This window comes from Annulohypoxylon truncatum (assembly GCF_022578515.1).
Source record: "Annulohypoxylon truncatum strain CBS 140777 unplaced genomic scaffold F4807scaffold_30, whole genome shotgun sequence".
NCBI classification, from domain to species: domain Eukaryota; kingdom Fungi; phylum Ascomycota; class Sordariomycetes; order Xylariales; family Hypoxylaceae; genus Annulohypoxylon; species Annulohypoxylon truncatum.
In genome coordinates this window covers 429,428-454,903 of record NW_025953816.1, presented here as the reverse complement: position 1 = coordinate 454,903, position 25,476 = coordinate 429,428, and the positions used below count along the sequence as shown (strand labels likewise).

The 25,476-nt window shown below is 49.8% G+C and overlaps 5 protein-coding genes across 5 annotated transcripts; 3 read left to right on the top strand and 2 right to left on the bottom strand.

Annotated features, from left to right (window-relative positions):
- The first annotated feature begins 50 nt into the window (after positions 1–50).
- F4807DRAFT_213614 (uncharacterized protein) lies at positions 51–4,076 on the top strand. Its single transcript, XM_047993957.1, has 3 exons — positions 51–2,038; positions 2,108–2,182; positions 2,234–4,076. Exons 1-3 carry the CDS (start codon positions 292–294, stop codon positions 3,949–3,951), a joined length of 3,540 nt encoding a protein of 1,179 aa, XP_047851611.1. The 5' UTR covers positions 51–291; the 3' UTR covers positions 3,952–4,076.
- A 7,446-nt stretch (positions 4,077–11,522) lies between these two features.
- F4807DRAFT_453144 (uncharacterized protein) lies at positions 11,523–12,951 on the top strand (the record flags this gene model as incomplete). The annotated part of the gene is made up of 2 exons (XM_048000418.1): positions 11,523–12,667; positions 12,729–12,951. The coding sequence occupies 2 exons, from the start codon at positions 11,523–11,525 to the stop codon at positions 12,949–12,951; spliced, it is 1,368 nt and encodes a 455-aa protein (XP_047851610.1).
- An 819-nt stretch (positions 12,952–13,770) lies between these two features.
- On the bottom strand, positions 13,771–16,904 carry F4807DRAFT_437060 (Spc97/Spc98 family protein). The gene is made up of 3 exons (XM_047999011.1): positions 16,524–16,904; positions 15,830–16,468; positions 13,771–15,773 (listed from the first exon to the last, which is right to left on the bottom strand). The coding sequence occupies exons 2-3, from the start codon at positions 16,451–16,453 to the stop codon at positions 14,049–14,051; spliced, it is 2,349 nt and encodes a 782-aa protein (XP_047851609.1). The 5' UTR covers positions 16,454–16,468; positions 16,524–16,904; the 3' UTR covers positions 13,771–14,048.
- A 119-nt stretch (positions 16,905–17,023) lies between these two features.
- Positions 17,024–19,352, bottom strand: F4807DRAFT_437057 (senescence-associated protein-domain-containing protein). Its single transcript, XM_047999010.1, has 3 exons — positions 18,825–19,352; positions 18,045–18,741; positions 17,024–17,989 (listed from the first exon to the last, which is right to left on the bottom strand). Exons 1-3 carry the CDS (start codon positions 18,840–18,842, stop codon positions 17,154–17,156), a joined length of 1,551 nt encoding a protein of 516 aa, XP_047851608.1. The 5' UTR covers positions 18,843–19,352; the 3' UTR covers positions 17,024–17,153.
- Positions 19,353–22,656: 3,304 nt separating this feature from the next.
- On the top strand, positions 22,657–25,322 carry F4807DRAFT_453141 (fungal-specific transcription factor domain-containing protein; the record flags this gene model as incomplete). The annotated part of the gene is made up of 2 exons (XM_048000417.1): positions 22,657–22,717; positions 22,903–25,322. The coding sequence occupies 2 exons, from the start codon at positions 22,657–22,659 to the stop codon at positions 25,320–25,322; spliced, it is 2,481 nt and encodes an 826-aa protein (XP_047851607.1).
- Between the last annotated feature and the right edge of the window lie 154 nt (positions 25,323–25,476).

The window sequence follows — 25,476 nt, the reverse complement described above, 5'->3', positions numbered from 1 at the left end:
AGTCTGCGAATGCTCAGCCTCATGCGTTTCCCCCTCTACCTAATTTGACTAGTTGTGATACATCACCCTTTGGATTGTTTTAACGACTCGAGTTAGAACGTCTGTTCCATCGTGAGCGTCAGCAGCACCGACAACAGCTAGAACCCCAAGAAACAGTTTGCACATCATACTGTCGCAATCATCTCGTTTGCAATCCACGACCCCGCCAACCCGCCAATTGTGCATCGAAATTCAAAAGACCAAGACCCAACTTCCACACTAAACGGCTCCAGCTTACGACGCCGATGCACCATGGCGGCCGTGCCATTCAAAGTAAAGGCCGTCTACGAGTACACCTCTGGCCACGAGGACGACTTACCTTTCGGCATCGGTCAGATCATTACAGTCACTGACGAGGAAGATGATGACTGGTACGGTGGTGAATATGTCGATGACCTGGGTGTGAAGCGAGAGGGGATATTTCCACGAAACTTCGTAGAGAAATACGAACCGACTGCCCCGCCGCGCCCAACGAGAAATCGGAGGAAGGAGGCTGAACCCACTGCTTCTTCACCTCCTCCGCCACCGCCTATTGCTCCATCAGAACCCCCCTCTGTGGAACAGTTTGTGGATGTACCATCAAACGTGGCTCATGACGAACCACATATTGCTTCACCTACCATTCCGCCTCCTGCACCCCGTTCTCCTCCAGCTCCTGTTGCTCCTGTGGCTAAACCGCCAGAGCCGTCTCCCATCCCGGCTCCCGTCCCTGTCGAAGCTAAGATGCCTGAGCCAACAAGTCCGCCTTTTACTGCTCGGCCGGCACCAAGAGCCCCAGCCCCGGCCCCGGCCCCAGCTCCAGCTCCGGCTCGGACCGGTCCTCCCCCGGTATCTGAAAAGCCCGCCAGTAACTCGTTCAAGGATCGTATCGCTGCCTTCAACAAGCCAGCGGCCCCGCCCGTTGCGCCTTTCAAGCCTGGCAAACTAAGCTCCGGTAGTTCCGGCTTCATCAAGAAGCCATTCGTTGCTCCCCCGCCGAGCAGGAATGCTTACGTTCCTCCACCTCGCGATGTACCTACTGCGAAGGTCTACCGACGAGACGAAGATCCCGAGATAAAAGCTAAAGAGGCGGAAGCTCTGGAGAACGCTGAGAAAGCCGGTCTTGTCCCTACAAGTGCCGCGGAAGGCCAAGCGGAAGATCAACCTAAGCCAACTAGCTTAAAGGAACGAATTGCTTTGCTCCAGAAACAACAGGCCGAAGCAGCCCAGCGGCATGCCGATGCTGTTGCCAAGAAGGAGAAGCCTAAGCGTCCCCCCAAGAAGCGTTTCGAAAGCGAGGAATCTGCAGTCGCCCCTGTTGCCACCACCCCTGTTACCACCGCTCCTGTTGAGGAAGCAATAGATGTCCCGGCTCCTTTGGAGAAGCAAGATACGGCCGAGGTTGCCAGTAAGAAGTCCGTTGATGAGCCTAGACCTCCAAGACAATCGTTATCCGTTCGACGGAAATCTACCACAGCACCTGCAGAAAATGACGGCAATGAGGCGGACATGTCAGGCGCCGGGGATACAACGGAGGGACAGGAAGATATCACCGAAAGGGAAGACAGCGATGAAAAGTCGCGTCCTCACGGAGCCGCTGTTCCTGGGCCGGAAATTCCAGAAGGTGAAGAGGAAGGTGCGGAAGAAGAAGAGGAGGATGTTGATCCTGAAGTTAGACGAAAAGAAGAACTTCGTGCTAGGATGGCAAAGATGAGCGGTGGCATGGGTTTCCATGGCATGTTCGGCCCGCCTGGGATGATGTCCATGGGAGCCCCGGCAAGTGCTAAGAAGCCTAGGGCATCACCCCCATCTGAGCGTCGCTCTAGTGAGCTATCGGAGAGGCCTTCATCATCTAGAATGGCGGCCCCTCCCGTACCAACCATGATGGCTCTACCCGGGATGGGGATGCCGAAGCAGCAACAAGAAGAAGAAGAAGCTGCCGAGTCCGAGCACGAGGAACCAGGCGGGCAGGACACTACACCCGTTGTCAGTGCCCAACCGACTGGTTCGATCACAGAACGTAAGTTTCAACCTAGGCGTGTGCTTTGTCTTATTATGACTACTATAAGACGATTAACACCACGGGTAGCTCAACCAAAAACTCCAGGTGCCCCGCCTCCTGTTCCTGGAGGGAGACCTGCACCACCTCCGGTGCCTGCGGATTGTCAGTCCGGCCCCGTTCAACCCGTAGAATAAAGGCTAACTAATTTACCAGCTCGACCTCCGCCTGCCGGTGTAACTTCTCCTAGTCAAGGCTCCGAATCCGATGATGAGTTGTCAGAGAATCCTCAAAGAGCTCTCGAGACCCCTCGAAGCGAAGCTCCGTCGAATCGGGCTCCCCCTGTCCCGTTAGGATCTCCTGCGGTTCCGACGTCGCCGCGGGTGCCTAACAGGCGTACTTCCTACATAGGAGAAGGGGCCTCGCCAACCTCACCGCCTCCTCCTCCGCAGTCGAGTAAGAGAAACAGCCGACCCCCGCCCCCTATTCCAGGCGCCGCTCCTCCCCTTACCCAGAACCGTCCTCCTCCCCCTCCCCCTCCCGGTGGTCCCCCAAGTCGCTCATCTACTGCTGACGAACGAATCCTTTCCCCAATGAGGCCTGGTGTATTGGATAATGGCGAAGAGGGCGAAGTGACGGAGTATGAAGGCGATTACGACACTGATATTGGATCTTCAGTCCACCATAAGGATGCGCTCAAGGCACATGCGCGGGATTCCAGCTTTGACGATAGCACCTCAATGCGTTCACCCGTTGGCGAAGGCCCGTCTATGCTCCCGCCGATGCCGGGCGCCGCTGCCCCAAGAACTGGTCCACCACCAGTTCCGAGCCAACCGGCACCGAGCTCAAGACCATCGACAGATGCACCCCGTGCCGTTCCTCCGCCACCGCCACCGCCAAAAGAGGTATCGTACTCTTTTGACGATGAAGATTATGATCCTTATAATTACAACGCTACGCAAGACCTTGCCACTTCGATCTCTCACGGTGCTGCCCAGGATGAGGCAGCATCAACACCACAACCGATTTCAGCTTACCATTCGCCTCCTCCGCCCCCTCCGATTAACCGAGGGCCCCCACCGGCGCCACCAGTTAATAGAGGCCCGGCTCGAAAATCCTTAGACTTGCGAGCAGGTGGAAGGCGATCAGTCGATGTATCCCGACCATCTATGGAAACCGGCTTCGTAGCAAATGAGATCGACCTGGCCCCTCATACTCAATGGTGGCTTCAGCCAAACGGAATTCCTCCAGTTTTCCAGGGCAGGAAGGATATTTATACCGAATGTGATGAGTCGACCTCTGGGACAACAGTTACTAAGGTCGTTTGTCTCCTATTCCAAGATTACTCGCAAACTATTATCACCATTCATTTCGATAGCCAAAACCCCGCAGGTGCTCAGCTTGAGCAGCGCCACGAAGGTCCCCCTCGGACCCTTCGTCAGGACCAGCTAGAGGAGGCTTACGAGCGATTTGGTCGGTCAATTTCGAGCGCGGTTGCATCAAGAAAAGACTCGGTTGTTGGGGACGGTACTCCTCAGGCGTTGATCCATGAGCTTCTCAAGCCCCTCAAAGATGCCCTACTACCAGTCGGTACACGTACTTATGGTGCTTTGGTTTACGCCAACCTGGCCAACGCTTCAACACAGTTGAATGATGAGATAAGACCAGGCGACATTCTTTGTATTCGCAACGCCAAATTCCAAGGCAAACATGGACCTATGCACGCGAAGTATACAATGGAAGTGGGCAAACCGGACCACGTGGCTATCGTGTCAGAGTGGGATGGTACAAAGAAGAAACTACGGGCTTGGGAACAAGGTCGTGAGAGCAAGAAAGTAAAACAGGAGAGTTTCAAGCTAGAAGACCTAAGAAGTGGTGAGGTTAAGGTCTGGCGTGTGATGCCGCGTAGTTGGATTGGGTGGAGTTCAGACTAGGAGCCTCGAAGACCATCCTACGAATATCTGTGCCCGATACTTATGAGGGTCAGCACAGATGGAAGGGTCAGTATGGATAGTTCGATACAGATACCGTTCTAGTCTTCATCATCTTCCCTATTAGTTTAGCAATAGAGAGACGACGAAAGCCTGAGATGGAGATGTCGTGAAAACGACAGCGACGATGACGATGGACAGAAAGAGAGGGAAGTACAAAGCAAAGCATTCGCTGAGGAGTCAAAGTCGTTCATGTCAATGTTAGTCATAGCTATGGATGATGTTTCTTCTACCACAGGAACCATGATAACTTCGTTCACGTATGGTGGCTATTGTGAACCCGGGTTTCCTAGTGTGAAGTCGAAAGATAATCGGTCTACTATCTTTGGTTACTCTAGCATTTCTTGTATGGTGGTGGAGTGAGCATGAACATGCGCACGTAGGGCACTCCTCTAACTACTTGCCTGCATAATGAGATACAACTATCTACCTACCTACCTATCTATAGAGTTTAATACCTAAGGTGATGGAGACAGGCGGATCGCATTGTCCTCGGGGAAGAAAAAAAAACTACTCGTCATATTTCCCCTGACTCAATTTTGCCAAAGAAATCCTAATCCCCAATCCCCAACGCACCTAGCACAAGATACACCAAGCAAGGCCAATGTACCTACATACACATATAACGAATCGAGTGGCACCGCGGAGAAAATAAGTAGGTAGCCGTCTATCTTGTGTTTCGAGTTTACGAAAGTGGCGTCTCCGTAGGTCACTTGATCATGCAGCAAGGGTTGGGGTTTGGAAGGGGAAGAAAAAAAAAAGGGCGACGAGATCGTATGATATGCCTCATGTACGTACGTTATCTCTGCCTCGATCGGTTTTTTTTGTTTTTCCCTTTCTCCTATGGCGACATCGTATATAAAGAAGCGAGATTACGTCTGTAGTACGGGGTTATGGCCTATGTATGGACCAGATTTCATGCCTCACGCCTACATTAATTATGTCGTACTCCTATCCCCTAAGACCGACACGTCTATACTTTCCATTGCGGACTCGTCTAGAATAAGGAGAACCGGCGGGCGGCGGCATGATGATATACCCTACGTCATCACCTCGAATGAGATGCCTAGGTATTCATTCTTCAGCGGAAAGTCGGGATCTGGCCAATTATGTGTACATTGGATGAACTCTCGGTGTACGACAGCCCTAGGGGCACCGGTGAATGGGTGCAAGCGAAATTAGGGAAGGGGACGTCATTAATTTATTGTTACTAGGTATCTAGGTGTAATCACCATCTCTCGCGATCTTGCAGGAAGAAAATGAACCCGTCAAACATGCGATCCTGCCCAATGCTTATCTAAGCCTCGGCCAGCAAAACGTCGGTAAGCCTGTAAGCACTGGGTTGCATAATGACATATATGCCCTAAGGTCGTGCCGCCTCTACTTCCTCCTGTCTTCTTTTCCGGCCGCCGACACTCTTCGGACTACGGCTGGCTCGGAGAGCGCAAGAGCGCGGACACCTGAGACCAAATCTCGCTTGGGTCTAGCATCTAGACTTCGCTAGAACGTACTATCTAGTAACATCGAGAGCGTCTTACAAACACATGTGTGAGCGTGTCCGACTCTCTTCGATCTGTATGTCTCGCGTGCCTTGCCGGTCTTGTTGCAAGCTTAGTCTTAAGATCCTCAGGCTCAAAGTATCGTGACGCTAGCATCTGCGGTGAGAATCTGATCTGGAAGCACGTCTGATCATGTGTTCGAGCGTCCTAGGCGAATAACACGAACCGTAAGCTACTCCCATCGCTATTTATCCCGCCGGTGTTGGACGTGTTTACAACCTTAGTCCCGACGATACGGATCCCGTCTATGACCGCGACGATCGGGCTACGCGGATTCGAGGGTAAGCGGCAGGTCTTTGCCTTCTTGGGTGGTCCGAGCCTTTGGCTTGGGTCGCGAATAATTCGCAATTCAGCAAAGCGTGATACCAAAGTGTAAGACAGGAGGTCATCGGAGAATATCCCGAGCCGCCAAAGGTGGCGATCGTAACGAGCGACGGTCTAGAGCGTAGATTATAGCCAATAGTTTAGAGGCTATAACACTCTTGTGTCCAATGTATTTCGAGTGCGACCCACGTCTTTTAGACGAAAGCAGGTCGGATAGGTGTCGGGTAAGCAAGCCAATGTTCCCTTCACGATGTTTGCTAAGCCGACCCCATCATGACATAAACCGCCTCAGCTCAAGACGAATTAACTGCACTCTTAACTGAGCCATTTGCAAGAAAGCGGAATATATTCACTCCATGGCGAAAATGACCCGGAAAATGGCGCTGAGAAACCGTGCTGACAGGTTAAGCCTCCAAAGTTGTGGAAAGTCAACAGCCAGTAACATCGAATGCGCAAAACGCAACGGGGTATGAACAAGGTAGATAGAGAGGCAATTCGGACGTTAATCGACACTCTGAGAGTTGTCCGCTGGATTTACCGAGGGACCCCGATAGGATGAATCTTGCATCGCAGGGTCACAGTCTCACTACGGGGTATATTTATTATCCAATACCCGTCGACGCCCGCGCTCCCCACGTTCCCATCTCTGAGCATATCGGAGAAAAGCAACGCATGTGTTGGTCGGAGCCACCGTGAGGGATCAAATAGTGAGTTGCTTATCTTTGAGGAGTCAATTGGAGCGACTAACTCTTGGGGAGCTCCCCCTGAAATTCAAATTCACGGGTCCTGGAGACCCTGAATCTTCTTTGGTTACCAAATCCCACTGGAAAAGAACCTTATGCCCGACCTAGTGGGCTGACAAGGAAGACGTGGAGACATTGAGAATCTTGCCCATATTTTTTTGCCAATTGGTAACCCAGGTCCTTTCTTTTCTTTACCCGTGGTCTCAGCTTGCCGTTCGGGCATATTTGGGCGTAGGACTCATGAAAAGCGTTGCCAATGTTGCCGCTCTATGCGCCGTGAAACTTCCCAGAAGACGACGTTGCAAGCACCCTACTTAATTACAAAATGTAGCAAACTGAGTTGTCAAAGACGAGCGGTTATTACGTCGACTAGACTTTAGAATACACAAGAATATTTAGAATGAACGAGGCTTAAAACCATTGCTGTAAATACGGGTACCAGCGACGTCACGGTTTCTCAATTGACCCCGGAAAGACAGTGAAGTCGTACTCCGCAAAGAGTACGGGCCATATCTATAACATAGCTTCCAACATTGAAGATCGCCCAAGGTACATAGTTTAAGGGGAGGGGCTATAGTTGCTGGTAAAGTAGGGCGATTGCGTCAAGGGGAACACACCCGGTCATATAGGGTATCCAACGATCTGGGTGCCGACTTCGGCAACCTGCATGTGTGTGGGGTATGAGGCAGGGAAAGGAGCCGCGTACGAGACAAAGGGTAGATCAATGCTAATCGGCAAGGAGGCTATAATCGAGAGGTTGGCATCGTGAAGATCGTCGACGGCGAGAGCGAGCTATCGCTCCTCGACTGTCGATGAACTGCCACATACCCCTTTTTCCAAGACACGAGCATTGAAAAACATGCTTCAAACCAAGCAAGCAGGACATTAGTGTTCTAAGGCATCGATGTCTAACGGGTAGCTTGTAGGACCGAGATCCTCGCAGGATCCAGCTTGTCCGTGCCATCGTGGCATAGTCTTAACATCGACATAGATGGCACCAATGCTCATCGGCCAGACCCATTATAAATGCGGATTGAGAAAGTATCCGAAGAACTAGATTTCCATTCTTGGAAAACTCAGGTGCCTAGGAGGTATGCAGGGTGACCTAACTAGAGGAGATCTCTCACGCTGCATTCTTCGGCAACACTTCGCCCTCAGGATAAGGAAGGAGACCTAGATAGCCAATCACGGAAATGGGCCTAGTAATTCATTCTTAGCAAGTATCAATCAGACAAGCTTAAGAAGCTCAGGATGGTCGGCAGCACGTGCGTGAGCCTCTCTGTGCGCATGGGTCTTCGCATCTGACGTTGAAGTTGGGTCCAAATATGCCAGGCTCCGCCGGCGAATCAACGATTGACACACACGGTGGCCCGTATTCGACGACCTGCAGACGACCAGAAAAACGGCAGGAACAGATGCACTAGCTGAGACCAGGCCGGAAAGAGTTTGGAAGATTTCTTGGAGCAACCGATGGCAGCTCACCAGCTGTCGCACAGAGACAAGCGCGTTAGAAATGGTGATTGATGGCGACAGATGTTTCGTGTGATTGACGCCCATGTGAACTGGGCACTAGCGAACGCAGCGTTGTACAACATGGAAATGATATTCCTTGCTTCGACTGAGTAAGAAGCTTGTCATGACTGTCGACGAAACACGGGGCATTAAAAAATTGGCAACCTCACTTCCGTCCATGAAGAATCGCGTGTCCGGGAATTGATGGCAAACACACCTAAGATCGCAATCTGTTGAGGTGGCCTTCTAATGGGAAAGCTTGGTCCAATAATTACCCCTATATGCAAGTGAGTGAAAGATTCAAGTCCAATGCCATACCTGGGCGAACCCTCCAGCCGAATGTATTGGCCAGGCGTAATGGAGGTGCGATGGCATCTTGGGTAGTGCTTCTATTTTCTATCGCAGCATCTAGAACCCAGGCGTGGCAGTTAGAAATTGGAATTAGAAACAGATTGAGTATGAACCAACGTTGTCGACAACGCAGAGAACTGTTGGTAAGTGCCAATCAAAAGTTGCAGCCCTGATATGGATGGACACGATGTATTCGCCTGGGTACTAAACGAGGCGTTCTGGTTGGGCACGAGCGACACCCCAGACTCAAGCGACCTAAAGATGGTAAGGGTGGTAGGCGATTTACCGGGCGTGCAGGTCGCAGCTATCTCTCTCCCTTACCGGGGCCGGCACACGGGAGGAATGACGACGGTGGTGTACGACGTTTGGTAATAAACGGGTAGGCGATGCAGTTCCGCAAACAGTTCCGAAGTTGAATACCATAACTGCCATGGGCTATGGAGTATACGGTCATCACTACAACGTCATAACGGAGCACGATGCAGGAGTAGTTAGTTCCAAGGTAGATGGGATTTCTCGAGTGCTCCGTTTTGAGATCCTCTTTTTCTTTTATTCTTGCTGCGATCCTATCCCGCGGTGACATGGCAATTCGTCACACACATGCGCCTCGCTGGACGGACTCGTGGCTTTTACAGATGGAAATTTATGGGATTCCCGTCGCATTGGTCGAGCACCCGTCATCCCGCGGGACCAACGACTACCTGACTGCCGGGATAGATGGAGCTGCAAGCGAGGATGTTGTAGACATTGTCTCTCTGAGCCTCTTTCTCTATCCCGAATATTCTCGATCAAGGCTAACCAACAGTGGTACGGTCAGCCCACTATAGCCCGGGAACGGCTACTAGGAATGGCAGAATGGCATATTCTTCTGCAGGTAAGAGATGCTCAGGTAAGCTGCCGTGGAACGAAATTGAGTTGCCGAAGAACAAGTTACAGTGCGTGGATTGTGAGGGATTGTAGAGGCCAATTGGTTGAGAATTGTGAAGAAAATTAAAGAAAATTTTTTGCGGCGCACGAGTTAGAAACAAGTTGGAAGGACATTTAGAAATCTTTCGTCTCTCCTTCCAATCGATGATGCCACCCGAGAATTGAAGATGGAAGCTGCTCTCAAGTGGTACTTGTACTGTCTTATTCGACGTACCCCCGAGGGGGTACTGCGCTTTAACTAACGAAATGGGCAGAGAGTTGCAAAGTATCCGAAGATTATCCTATACCCTCTAGTTGAATAAAATACAAGCTACCTTGTTGCATTATAGGGCTTATGATAGCTGCCTTACTTATAGATGAATATTGTATGTAATAATAAGGGCTATCTACTTATACCTATATACATGGTTTTAATAGCAAACTCCACCCATCCGGAAGTACTTCGGGTATTTCGCAACTCTCTGCCCATTTCGTTAGTTAAAGCGCAGTACCCCCTCGGGGGTACGTCGAATAAGACAGTACAAGTAATTCCCTGCAAGAACTGCCTATAACAGATCTGTGTAGGTACCTACCTACTTGCCTACGTAGGTACTATAGTAGAGCAGGTACTCTCCGTTAGCTTTGCGAAGAGACCAAACTGTAAGTACGTACTTAGCGTAAGTACCTATAATAGTAGTGTACATAGGTACCTACCTACTATAAGCTAACCCTGGCGAAAAAAAGTCGCTAACATGAGATTTTTACTTTACCTAAGGTTCTTACTAACAACTCTCGCTTCTCCCCCCACGTACAATCTGTAAAAAAGAGGACAACAACATAGAATGACCTCGTGACGATATCGTCACTCTTGTAGCACGGCTTTAAAGACTTACAGCTAACTTACATACCTACAAGCGACGAAGCTAATGCGATAGCTTCTTGTTTTCTATCGCCGGCGAGCTTGCAGAAATTGCCAGTGTAGCGTGATGGTGGTGCGACGAAGCTCGCCACTATTCGGGGCATACCTAAAAGCCGTGCAACGGAGGGCGATGGGAATTGAATGTCTCCCCCCAAGCAGAGCCAGTATCGTGCTACTCCGAAGAAAGCGTGGTTTCTTCCAATATAGCAGGTACATGCCATGCCGGACATGCGTAGCCGTGCCTGTACCAGGTGCCACATTTCGAGTCTTGAGTCTTGACCTTTCACCTTTCGACTTTGGGACTTGGCTGTCAGAAAAATCAGAAAATCAGAAAATCCCCCCACTCGCCCGGCGGAAGATTCCTGGGTGGTCTGGCAGTTCTAGGCTAGGCTCTCGCCTTTCTCTCTAATCCCACCAACAGGAGGGACCTACGGCGTATGCTGGGTATATGCTGGGTATATGCAGCTATCTTCACGACAATTACCTAAGTAGGTATCAGTGTGCTTTGCAGGGTTTAGCAGGGTTAGTAGCGCCGCCTTTTTCATCCCCTGTTTTTTCTCGTCTCCCACTCACTCACCCCTCTATCCCCTCCGCCTGAGGGCGTCTGTCTTTCGTCAGCTCAGCTCCAACCAATATCTTCAAGTCAAAGCCCCCCCTCGTCGTCCCACCGTACCTTATATCTCTCTTGTTGTGCCAGGTTGCTCCAGTAGCATGTGTTCGTTTATAACGGATCTCGTCCAGACTCTCGTGCATAAACTCCCGCTCCATATCCATCCATATATCCATTGTCCTCTTCTTCGTCCATACATTCTCATCCGCCCTACATATTAAATCATAGGGTCCATACTGTTCTCCCCTCTGTCCATATATACATCCTACCGGCTTCCTCCTTTATTCCCCGGTTTGGCCGCATGTCGAGCAGCTCTCAAACAAACCCTTGCGTCTAAAGATCAACACCATCTGTTATCAGGCCTCAGTGGGTCTCTTGTCGAATCACCACTGTTTGAATTCCAAGTGTCCCGCTCGCGACTGCGCGGCGTAGGACCCTGAGATCGACCCGGCGCGCATATCTTCCAGCCGGCCAGCTAGATAGATATAAGAGTCCACTACTGACCCTTTATCCTCCTACTATCATCCATGCCTACTACTCCCAAACTCACCCAACAGCACCCCATGAATTCGTACCCCCCTTTCACCAACATGACGCGAAGGCGAGACACCGACTACTCTACTCATACCGCTAGCACTCGGGATACGAGGCGGAGCGCCGACTCATATGACTCTCGGAGTACCGCCCCTACCTCTCTCTATGACAGCCCTAGACCATCCACGAAGGATTCGGATTCTCGGGCTGCAAGGCTCCAGTCAGGGTTTTACGAGGAGGACCTGCCTTCATCCACGAGCATATACCCGCGGTCATCAGTCGACACATATTCGTCACAGGCCTCAAGTGAAGATTATGAGGATGACTTGGAGTCGGAAGAGTGTCAGTATTTCTCGGATATTCCCCAGCTACCTGCCTACCGACATGAGATCGAGGATATCAATGTCAGACCCTCGACGCCCGAGGACTTCGCCAGCCTGTTTCCGTCTATGAATAGATTGACTATTCGTCACGACGACTTTACGTCGGATGGAAACATGAACCTAAGGGTAGACACAGTCGTTACGGGCAGACGAAAAAAGACCATACAACTCTTCCACCTACGCATGTACGATCTGAACAAGCGCGAGTTTTCTCTCAGGCGGTATTGCAGAGATTCTGGACGTGAAATTTGCAACTCGAAACGCAAATACGTCGATACAGCCCGCCCTAACTTACAGCGGTCGGTATCAACCGCAGTGAAGTCCCTGACGAGACGACCGACGCTCAGCCGCATCCCCACCAGCGGCTCGGTCTTCTCCTCCAAGAGCAGACCAGGGACAAGCCACTCTGCTGCGGTCGAGGTTGACGACGTCTTTTCCAATACCCTTACCCGTGCCGATTCCATCGAAAGCAAGAAGGAGAAGCCTCGCCCAACGGCTACGAACATGATCAAACTCGAGTTCTCCAACTATGCGCGGGTTGACGTGGTGCGGCGTGGAAACAGGAACACGAAGAGATACGAGTTCGAATGGTGGGGTCACAAGTACTCTTGGAAGAGAGTGGTGGACAAGCTCACAGATTCCGTCTCTTATCACCTTCTCCGCGATGGTCAAAACCATTCACCTGTAGCACACATCGTGCCAGAAACTCGATCGCCAAACCAAGTCGAGGCTGACGAGGAAGCCGGCGGTTGGGTACCTCCTTGCCACATGTGGATCAGCGACCCTGAGTTGGTCAAAGCTGTGACTGATGTTGCCGAGTAAGTCTCAATTGATTCAATTCTCATCTATTTTCAAAACTCATACTAATTATTACTACAGTGTTGTTGTCGCAACTGGTCTTATGGCACTTGTTGATGATTGCATCAAGGAACGTTGGCAGACGAAGAAGGTCCGCAAGATCGGGATCCCACTCATGTCCAGATCCCTGGATGTTGAAGTCGTCAGCCCAAAGACTTTCATGCAACACATGTTTACCCGTCGGAATTCGGAGCACCATCCGAGTCCATTACGCTTCCACCAGCGACCCGTCGCTGCTTACTAAAAGTCTATTGACACAAGAATACCGACAAAAGAATACCTCAGCCAACACACCATCTTAATGACTACGGTACCCCGGACGATACACTCCCGCGGGCAAACACCTTCATTTCACACAGCACCGTATCCCCAGCTTACGGGTTGAAGGAAGAAAACGAAAGGCACTGCCTCAAGTTCGAAACATCGGACGACGATTGATGAATGACAAAAGAGCGTCTCATCTCATGTTACTAAAAGTTATGCTTCATCTATACTGTCTTATCTTTATTCCCTCATACATTTTTCCTCATGTTTACTAAAAAAAAAATTCTCTCGTTCTGGTCAACATCTTTTGGCCTGACGTCGGTTTTCTTTTTTTCTTACACGGTGTTCGGGCATCAATTATACTATATTATACTACTATATATCGTTTGAGGTATGCATCGCATTGGGCGGCAGCGGCAATGGCAATTGGCAACGGCGCATGCATACTTGCTTTATATTGGACTGGTCTGCATATATCTACTTCCCTTTGTATTTCGGATTATGGAACATGGAGTATTTGGGCATCGGTCGGTGCATCAGCTTGCGGAGTGTACAAGTCTGTTACAATTTTGATTTTATCATTATATCCTCATCAGCGTCCTCGTCGCAGGGAACAGTTATATCTACATATACCTTAACACATACTAGCTAGTATCGTTTCTATTGCTTTCCGTTTGTATTCAATTGGGGACACGGCTATGGCTGTTTCTTCAGCAGCAGAATGCTTTGTATGGAGAACACATGTGTACATACAACTACATATATTATTATCAAGGCAATCTCGCTTGACCACCCTCCATATTTGATATATCGCTAGCCTTCTTCATGCATATTTGGTGTTTCGATGGTCCATTGTAAGCATTACTTTCAGGTAGCTATTCTGCTCTTCCGATACCCTGTTGTAAGTTAATAGAAGTCCCACGCAGCTTTCGCATCTTGGCCCTCAAAACACTCAACCAACTTATCCCAGCCCAATCTTTTGGGTTTAGGTAAAGTGTTTCAATAGCAAAACATCGTACAATTTACTATCCTCTCTCACTACTCCCCTAACCCAGCATCATAACAGCATAATTCATCTCAAAACCCATCATCATCATTCCCCTCTCCATCTCCAGCCCCCACCTTCCCAGCATCAAACCATCCCCCGAAATCAAGCTTCATCAACAACCTATCAATACCCCCCGTCCTCCTAGGCACATACCCACCCCCTTCGCCAAGCATCATCTCATCACCCACACCCACGCCATCATCCTCATCCTCATCATCTCCTCTGCCGCCGTCCTCGAGCTCGGCCATGAACGCGGAGTCCATGCTCAGGCCGCGCAGCGTGGCGATGACGTTCTCGATATTGCTCTTGACGAGGCGCTCGACGTCACGGATATTGTTCCGCACGTCCTTTTCCTCGGTAGCCAGGTCCGAGAACGCGTCCACGACGCCCTCGTCCGCTTCCAGGTCCATCGACGTCCATATCCCGTGCAGGCGGTGGACGAGCGCGACTAGGTGGTCGACGTGGACGAGCAGCTCGTACAGGGCGTCCGTAAAGGAGGGCCGCGTTAGGAGGAGGCGCCGGGAGAGCGTCCGGAGGTACAGCCGATGGGCAGTGGCTAGCGTCTGCGGGTCGTGATGGGCAGGGCTGGAATTTTGGGTCTGAGTCTCTTTCGGTTTGTCCTGGGAGGAACTAGCGTGGTCTTCACCAGGGGTATCATTGGCATCACTGGGATGGCTGTTGAATGATGGAGCGCTGTAATGCCCGTTGTGCTCGCTTTCTCCCGTCAACCAACTGAGGAAATCGTCCCAGAGGCTTTCGACGACCTCAATTTGCAGATATGTCTCGGTTTCCGCCAAGAAGAATATCGCGGCGCTGCTTGTGCTCCAGGTACCTCGCATCGTAGAGGAACGAGCGGACCAGCGCTCGCGAAGGACCCTCGTTCTTGCGACGCCGCCTTTCGTGGTACTATAGGGAGGTCTAGGGGGTGGTGGGTGATGCCGGCGGAGGGACGTTATTTTCCACAAGTCTGTGAGGTGGAGGTGGGAGCGGCGGATAGATAGAAGATATGAATTGATAGAGGTATAAGTCTGTACATCAGACGCAGTTAAGAATAAGTCCAGCGGTGGCGGGAACTGTGATGTGAGGACGACGGGAACGGAGAAAAGTAAATTTCGAAATGGAGTGTTTGCGATGGCGCCTGGCTGTTCGTTGTTTACACCGGCCTTGGGCTTTTTAGGGGTTGGTGGCTTGGTCTTAGAGAGATTCAATCGTAGCAGATCGCGTGCTATTTCAAGACCTTCATCTTCATCTGCGTGTTGACCTTGCATCGAGCTTAGCAAAGCCCAGGTTTTGGTCAGAACCGCGGCAACTTCGCCTTCTTTGACCATCACGTTATTAAGCCCATACCGCTTTTCATAAGCGAGGTTATCGGCACGTCGCCAGCGGTTGCGGATTACTTCATCGGCTTGCTGCGTGAGAGCCATAGCAAATTCACCACGGCCGATTAGGAAGAAGTCCCGAAAGAGGTTTAACATCTCAAGAACCTTAGCCAACGGTAAGAGTTTCTGTAGAGTCGTCCGAGATAAGGTGAGCCGGATTGATGTGATAGCTCTTGAGAATGCTACACTGTTGATAGGTGATGATACATCTGCAAGAGTCTGGAGTTGGGATGAGAGATGGTCGAGCCCATTGTTACTTGACTGTATACTACTCTTCGTTTTTACGCGGTTTAATGATGTTCCAATGAATAACATCGATAAAGCCGTTGATGATGTTACAAATGACGGGAGTAACCCATGTCTAATCGAATAGCCCTAGTCATATTAGTGATGATATTTTTACAAGGTATGCGGGGATTGGAGGCCCTTACTTGTTCGTCATCCTCATCTTTCTGAATGAAGAAATCTGCGTCGCTGAATGCAGGTATCTTGCCATAGAGGACCCAAGCTGAGACCTGCTTTAGCCATGCGGTTTCGGCGACCCGAACAAGACTGAGCGCGGTCTCCCCAACGTCAGCATAACCAGTCTGAAGCTCAGCACGCAGCCTGTTGACAAGTTGCGCTCCTCGACATGGCGAACCCTCGATCTCTCTATCGATAAATTGGACTAGATCCCAAAGCCATTCCATCCTGCGAGTCCAGTCTGAGAATTCGCCCATAACCGCGGTCAGAGGCACAATGTTATAAGCGCCAACGAGGGAAGCATCTTTCCGAAGAACACTATCTTCCACTTCTAAGACCTTCCTCTGAAAGGCATTGAGGTAAAGGGAGTTGATAGCCGTTGATACTGCACGACATATTATTGAAGGATGAGATGCGCTGATCTGTGCAGTGTAACTTATAAGTTTGCAATGAAGATCACTTAGATGGCCAGCTGTCTTCAAGAGTTCTCTCTCGGGCGGCGAGATGATGGACTGTGCCTTGGGATCGGTATAGTTGGTCCTGAGTAAAGGCGATGGGTGCCCCGATAGGGAGAGCAAGATTTCATGGAGCATTGTGGAGCCGATGAGCTACGAAGTCGTTAGAGACGGAGGCGGTAGGATTGCTTAGAAGTGGGAGCCCAACCCTTGTAAGACATGTGGAGGTTCCTTAGACCGGATCTTATCGCCGATATCTTGAATCAAGAGAATGATGGAACCAAGACATTCGTAGCGACACATCTGAATGGGCGAAAACGCGAGTTGTCCGGCGTATTGTGGACATCAACTGGTGGACCGACGGATGACGGATGACGGAGCGAAGCCAGGTACTTTGATATGTACCTACCTAGGTACCTATCTTCAAATCCAAGAGCAATGTGTTTTGTTATTGTATTGTTGTTGTTTTGTTATTTCTAACGTAGTTCGGATCAATTGGGAACTTAAGCATCATCTCATCTGAAGAGTTTCAAGAGAAAACCCCCAACCAATTAATTTGATACGTACCAAGGGTGGTAATTGAGTTTCGCGTTACGATACAGTGTTATTTCCGTGTCATTCTTTTACTCGTCCTTCGCAGCTGCTTCACTCTAAGCGCGTCATGCTTAATGCGAGTATCACGTGACATCCATAGGGATCATCCATGGGTCATGACCACGGAGGTTTATTTCATTATCAATGATCCTTTACTTTTAGAGTTCTCTTCACTTCAAGTCGTCAATATAATAGTAATCGTACAATATCTATTGATTAATACCAAATCTTATTTTATGAACCGTTAGCGTTTTTGTGCCTTACCATTTGACTTACCACTGCCCCCGCTGCTGGCAGAGTCCGGCGTCAGATTAGTTCTCGAGTCATCGGGTCCCTTTCCTGGAACATCATTTGAGGTATCGTCTCCCACGATAATTTCGCCACCTCCCTTCACTTTTCCAACTACCATGCCCTTTCCAACGGCCTTGATGACGGCTTTTCGAGAGACCCCCGTCACATCAATGTAGACTAGGCCAACATTCTTGACACTACCTCCCAGATGTTTCGATAATTCTCCCGCTTCTGCACCCCATTTGTGAGTGACCATATTTGTCGCAGACGATGATGCTGAAGTCAAGATATTACGCGTTGCATGGTCAATTCCGTCCGTAACGGTCGCGAAAGCCATTAGACTCTTGTTCAGTAGGCCGGGTTTAAACGATTCAAGTGGCTTCCCATCCGGTCCGTACCCCCTTTTCCCTTCTTTAGGACCACGCCCTGAGATGGTTGCTCCCACGTTCTGAGCCAGCTTGGTGACCTGTCCTACCGTCTTAGACGACAAGTCAGCCACGCCGCCTGAAAACTTCCCTATCCGGCGGACGCGGTCATGCGTTGCTGGCGTGAAAGTTACCGCTTCACCGGCAGGCTTAGTCTTTTTGACAAAGCTATCTGACCCGTTCATCATAGCATTTGATACGAAGTCTGAGGTTGTAATGATCAATCGGGACGCGTACGCTGCTTTCGATACGAGGAATGACTTCTGGTAAGCCGGATGTAACTCTATTTCTAGAGTCTCAGGCGATGCTGGGACAACCGCAAGTTGATTTTTGCCTTCTTCGGGAAGAGTGATCTCAACAGGATCTGCAATCGCATTTAGCTTTCTTGGCCGCCTAGAAATCCAGAAGTTGATCCATACCTTTGGAACCCGGCTTCACGTCGGAGTCAACGACCTGGTATCCCTCTGACAATTCCCCTATCACACTTCCATCTTCTTCGTCTACTAACACAATCTGGCCGCCTCGCTGGGAGCTTTGACTGCCTTTCACGTAGCCCTCTCCAGGTTTATATGAAGCAGGGTTGTATGCTGGAAGCTTCTCTGACGTAGGTTTAGATTTTGAAGTTGTCGGTGACGATTTTCTGGAGCTTGGGGACGTCGGAGAGGATGACTTCTCCCTCTCCTTTTCCTTCCGCGTAGTCTTTGGTGGAGGGGCTCTTTCGAGAAACGCGGTGCACTGTGCTAAGATGGTCTCGAACGTATCTACATCTTCCTGAAGGCCCTTGCGACTGCCAACTGGGGGGAATTCGATGCGCGTGAATGCGCCGCTATCAGGACCAAGGTCCCATCTAGGGATGAGATAGCTTCTTGGTGGTTGATGGTAGATCTGGGTGGTCGCGGGTAGGGGAATGTCTAATTCGGGTGGTAGATGGAGATGGAGGTAGAAATCCTCCGGTGGCGCATCTTGATTATCGAGTGCTGGATCGGCGTAAGGAGAAGATGTTGGGACCATCAGCAATGACAAGGTCTGCGGCCCGGCGGGCGTGAGCAATTCCTCTTTGCCATAGGCGAGGTGGTAGGCCGAGACACCCGGGATGGCGTATAATAATTTGGGGTCCTGTTGGTAATTCGACGTCAGTATGTCAGTATGTCAGACTATAGCGTCGCATTACATCGTAGGTGCAAATCGCGCCAACTTACATTATGTCCAGACGCCATCTTTTCTAAATTACTTATGATGAGATAAGGAGAAGGAATTGATTCTTTTAGGACAGTCAAGTATCAATAGGTAGGTAGTGAGCACCTTTGTATTTGGGTGTCTATTGTGTCATACCTATGTTCCAAGTTTCAACAAGATACCGGCGTCTTGGCATATATCCCTTGGGAAGCGTGCTGAGCGTGGTGATACGCAGGCAACTCTAGCGCGGCCAACAGGAACAAAGATTAGCGACAAACCATGGGCAGTGACTCCATGCTGTATCTCGCGTATTCCGTGCAGAATGGAGCATGATTCACTACCTAAAATACTTACCTACATAAATATCTTAAATAGGTACCCTATTATCTGTATTATCTGGGCATTGGAGTGAAACAACTTTCAAGCGCTTAGAGACAAGCGCCGTGTGGGTTACAAGGCTGGGACTTGCTATGTTCGAGAGGCCTCACAGTCGACGTCATTGGGTGGTTCAGATGTGATCGCCACAATAGATCCTTGCTTCTAAGTTTACTCTAAAAAGAGCATATGAGCTAGGTAAAAGGGGGCTAGAAGAGGACTCCAAGAGGACTCCAAAAGTGGCATCTACCTCCCTAAGCGGCTGCCGAAGTTTTCCAGACCGGTCATGCGTACCTTGGTACAAAATAAATACACGTGTAGATGTATAGGTATCCGCATATACATAAGTACATTCACATTTCCAAATTGTTAACTCACCGATGTGTAGGTAGGTACGACTTGCATGTTTATGTATATAATCCAGTATACATACATAATAATATACCAGGTACTATATACTTAGTTATGGATAGTAGATACATACCTACCTAGGTACATTGTTGGCATAATTGTGTACCCTCTTATGTAATGCCGCAAATATCTACAAATATCTACGAGATGAGGGGCAACTTCGACCAACTTATGATTTCAATGTTCTTAAGTGGGGGAAGGGGGGGCTGAGGGGCTGAGGGGAATCTTAAGGGAAAAAAGGGCGGACGGTGGAGTAAAAGTCCTCCACCTCTCTCCAACAAGGAACAAGACGTTGGTATCACGGAAAACCATCCAACATTTGCCCAGCCGGTAATGAATGCGGACAGTCGGAACAAAATGTGTTGGTGACCAAAAACAGTGAATCCTTGACAATTCTTACCCTGTTTAGCCACTGTCATGCATATCGCCAAAATCATCATACCAGGTCGGTGGCAATGAAAAGATCAAAACCGCAGCATCTTATTCGCACGGAAAGAGGAAGGTATGTAGCTCAAGACGGCCGAGACGATTTAGTCTAGTCATCGAAGAGGAAATATTTCGAGACAATTGTCTGTGGGCACTGGGCATGGATATTAGCCACGCCTCTAGGCTTTAAATTGGCACGCTCCAAGGTTCTCACTACCCGGTCTCAACCTCTCGACACAAAATCGGAACCAAGATACGAGATGAGATTTCTATCTTCATCTGAAGCTAACCCGCGCAGTCAATATGCAGATCGGGGGCGTAAAAGGAAATTCGTTACAGTTGCCAAATTTTGAGAATTTCATATTATGACAGCATCCATCGAGGAGTTTTAACATCTAAGCAGCTAAGAGACCTAGGTGCCCCTACCTCGGCAGTTGAAAGACATGGCGCGAGGCCAATTATCACGCTTTCGAGGGTCGGATCGGGCCGACCACCTCAGTTTCAACTGAGAGAAGAGAAGAAAAAACTGGTTGCCAATGTGTTCACACAACATCCTTCGAATACCAATTTCTTGGGTTGATAAATCATAAAGGAGATCACATTCCGCCGCTTTGCACCAAATCGGCGCCCCCACGGGTCGCGGATGCAGGCGCTGGTGATTGGACCGGGATACAGTTACGTTCCGAGGAACGTTACAGCCTACCACATCCAGACTTATAAATCACAATGATAGACTGATATCTAATCCCAAAATAAGACCGCAGTGTTGGGACCTTCTAAGCAGGCTATCGAGCCAACTCGGCATATACCTACCTAGACTTGCTAGGCCTGCTTTGGTATCTAAGCACTACCGTGTCCCGTCTTACCAACAGTTTTGGGACGCTGGCAACTGGGTGGTCAGAATAGAAGCTTTTACAGTGGCTTATTGCCTCAGAGCTCGGTTTATCTGGTTCCTCTTTTGTCATGCGAAAGCAAGGAGACGGGGCAATTGTTGTCCCTGGCGAATAAGGAAACCGGAACTGTCTACATATGAGGACTACGTTTTTACGTTGACGGATGGGTAATATCTGTGCCATCGGCCCGTGGACATGCCAAAAGGTTAACACAACCTTACCACTATTAATTCCTCCAGCAAACGGCTTAGGTACCATGGGGTTTCACGATCCACGATCCACAACGTTTGCTTTTAATTATTCTGCAGCGTTATAGCTGCTGTAGATGGCGTAACCTATAACGCCTCGCTGCGTCGGCAGCCTTGTTCTCGTAGGATCATTGACACCAACTCGCAGGCCGGTCAAATCATCGACCATGGAATCTGCACCTCCAGGGCTGTCTTTTTTTATTTTTATTATTATTATTATTATTATTTTAGGGAACACCCCATCCCCGCTGCGACGTACATATGAGCCTGTCGGGGGCCAGCAACCGCGGCCTGTGCGCTAGATGGGCGCTTTCGATCAGGACCTAGGTCGCCTGTTCATTGGACGTTTACTCGAAGAAGCCGGTCCTCGTCCGCCATTCAACTCTGTTAGCTCGTGTAGATTGGACCCTACCCGACCCGTCCGCGTCCGGGGAACTTTAATCCTGGTCCCTCTCAGGTTGCCTTCTAGACTGGCTTTACCCGCCAACGAAGAGCTTCTTCCCTTCCTCCAATGCTCATTGTAACTTCATTGTAACCCATCCCAACTATCCTCGCCCACCAAATGTCAAATCCATATTCGCGAGGCGTTCTGCGCTTGGGCTTTTCCTTCATCCATCCATGATATTCCACATTCCAGACTTTAGTACGACCGCAGTCTTCTCGAACTATTTCCAACTCCATGTTGCCAATACGTGCTGCCGGTACTACCTCTAGCTTACTTTCTTGCCCATAACCACATAACCAATTTGTTACCCGTACCAGTATTGCTTGATGGCGTATGCATTCTAAAGGACGAAGCTTGCTCTGTCACATTACAAGGATAAGGCAATTCCTGGCAGTCACAAGTTCTAACCACGATATTCAAAAAATTGCAACCGTAGTCGACAGGTCGCGCCCTTAGCGGCTAGTCGCAGCTCTTCGACGCTGTAGCACATTACCGGGAATCGTGTCTAACCATTCAACACCATCGAAATACAACCTAGAAGCCATCTCTAGAGCACAAACGCCTAGGTCTCTCGTTACTCAGGCATTAGCTCCCTTAAAAAATACGAACGCTGTCATTCCCGCTTGATTTTTATCACTCTTTCGAAGTATCGTGTTCGATAGCACGGCACAATCCGCCCTGCGAGTCATCTCGAAAGGCCTGCTAGGCCGCTTGTGCTTCCTCTAAATATCCCGGGTCTACCCTAGACCCAGCCGCCACAATTTCTACTCCAATCCGCATCCAGTCGATACTTTCCCCTCCTGATCGGTCGGACGCCGATGCAACTTCAAATATAGCACACTATCAGGCCACTCCGCAGAGGAAATTCGAAAAGACATACTCTCCCCCGGATAGTAGCCTCAGACCTCCAACTCCACCGGTACCTCCAGGTCGGCAACTCCTGATTACCGACGCAGCACGAATAGAAGTCCTTGGAAGTGTTGCCGCTCGGGGGCTGGGGGATGACGAGACAAAGGCCATGGTAGCAGGAAATCTTGAGGGGAAGAAACCCCCTAAGATGCGTCCCCCCATGCGATCAAGCATCGCCTGCACACGGTGTCGGAAGAGTAAAATAAAGTGTATGTCAATCCCCCAAGGACCTGATCGCTTCCGTCGAGTACACGCAATTAAGGGAATGAGAACATTCCCTATTTGGATTGCTTATCTTCTGAAATCCCATTATTCTGTAATATTCACCATCACATTATAACAATTATGGTCGACTTGCAGCTTCCGTAATCATTGGCTAATACGATTATCTCAGGCGAGAACAATGGTGGCACTAGCCCTTGCGATAGCTGCATCAAAACTGGAAAAGAATGCGTTTTCAAACTGCCCGATCCCGTTCCTCCGAAGAGAACCGAGCCGCCCACAGGAGTTAGACAGGAACGAGATGGAGGTTCCGATAGAAAGAAGCTTAAAAAGATAGACGACATATCTAAAGGGGATAATCAGAGGGCGAGCGTTTATGCCGAGGAAGTGCTCTCGGCACCTTTCTTAACAGAAGACTTATGGGAGCAAGTATTGGATCTCTATAAGCTACATTTTGCTCCAGAGCTTTCTTTCTTACACCTACCTACGATGAAGGAGAAATTGGGCCGGAAGTTTAAAGCCTCCCAACCAGAAGGAAATTCGGAGCTCAATTTGGTACTGCTAGGTGTTTTAACTCTTACCGCACGTTTTCACCCGGATCTCGTCAAGTATCTCGCTCACATCTGCAATAATCAACCTGGCAATGCCAGGACTCGACCAGTTCAGACGCAACTTGACCCCGCTGCCGCTTCCGAATATTATGCCGATGTTCTTACCATGGCCCTGGGTCCACTTCGAACTGCAATGAAAGCTGCGTCCGTCGAGAGGGTAGCGGCGCTACTCATGCTAGGGTTATACGAATGGAGTCAGACGCGACCTAAAACCGGAGGACTTGGGGCTTGGATGTACGTTGGCCTTGCTATCAGGATGGCGCAATATTTGAGGCTTGGACTTGGTGATGTTCCTGAATCAGGAGATCCCCATGCCAAAGTTCTTGAGCTTCAGAATAGAAACTCGTGCCATCAATCTCAAATTGCGTTAGATAAAGAAGTTAGGAGGCGGACGATGTTTAGCTGCTTCATTCTGGATCGCATGATTTCCTGCGGCAAGGAACGAATGTCTATTGTACGACCCGAAGATATCCATATCCAGCTTCCGTGCTCCGAGGATAAATTCGATTTAGCTATGGAAGTTCCGACGGGCTTCCTCGAGGATAAAATACGGCACGGCATGGACGATAGTGTGCTAAGTCGATTTATTCAGTTGGTGGATTTATGGGGAGAGGTATCAAGATTTAGTTCAGACGGTGGTCGTCTTAACAAGACGGAAAGGGATCGCCCGCCATGGACCAAAGACAGCACTTTCTACAAGCTTAACGAGAAGCTCGCCGAGTTTGATGCCGGGCTTCCAGGCACGTTCACCTTTTCACGATCTAACTACTTCAAGCATGAGAACCACCAGGCTTCCAGCGCGTACGTGCTGCTGCACATGCTCAGATCCGTCTGCTTAATCATGCTGCATCGTGAATATATACCCTTCGTCCCTATTCGGTGTGAAAAACCCGAAGGACCGCTCGATAATCCAACCTTTCCGAAGGATAAATACGGCTCTCCCCCCGAAGGGTTTTGGATAGCCAGCGCGGAGCATGTATTTAAGGCGGCCCGTGATATTATCGACTTGATCGACATATGCCAGAGGAAGGATAAGTTGCCGCAGTCAACTATCGTGCTCTTTGCGATTTGGACGGCCGGGTTTGTAGGACTTTATGCCGAGCACTTCCCCCAAATGGACACGGAGAGGCATATGCTAGACTATGATTTCGAAGACACTCGACAACCCGAGTCTGTAGCTGACGTTTTTAGGCGTGGGTCCGTAGCATTCGCATCTGTCACACTTCAGAAGATGTCGATGTGGCTCAAAATGGCTGGTACGTACGTGGCGATCTTGCAACAAATGGACAAGTATTTCGACACAATCAAGCAGGACTATCATCGATTTGCCGGAAAGAACGCAGGGACAGATGAGACGACATCTCGGGTTCGCGAGGGTGGTACCGGTGGTGGGCTGGAAGAATACAAACCTATGACTTACAAACTGAAGGACTTCGGGATTCTTCGACCTGATGAATATGAACATGGTGATACTTCTGATCCAGCCTTAACGGTCGGAGTAAATCACTTGTCGGTGGGAGGGACGGATGCTGTGAATGCATCTGCAGCGACCCAAGCTTCGAAAACCGCCGCCTCCGGTTCTTTTACCGCGATCAACCACACACCAATTATGCCGGCGCCAGATGGTGGGCGTCCGTTTAGCAGTGGAGCAGGGTATCCAACTCCCCAACCCGAAGCATACGCCGACTCTTGGAGGTATCACAGTAACAATATCCGACAACAGCCAACACCTGCTCAGGTATATCCCACGTCAGAGACAATGGTCGATACTACTGCCATTGCCGCCGAAGCTCACGATCGAGCCTTTTGGGACTCGTTCAAAAAGGAAGAGCCGCGCCGAATCGGGACGATAGGAGATCTTGGATATTTTTCGAGCGGCGATTCACAACTAGCCGTGTCCGAAATGCCCTTCGGAGACTCGTCTTACATCCCGGTATTGACAGATACGTCTTACCAATATCTACAGGAGGTGGATTTCTAAACTCCATGCCAGCCGATTGGGGCGAGGTGAGAGGGAAAAGCAATATCTAACCACTCATCTACCGCGGAAATTTTGAACCGGGGCGTCTCGGGGAGGGATCATGATGGGGAAAAGGACACTGGATTCACAGCTAGGCGTTAGCGGTGCTCGAATT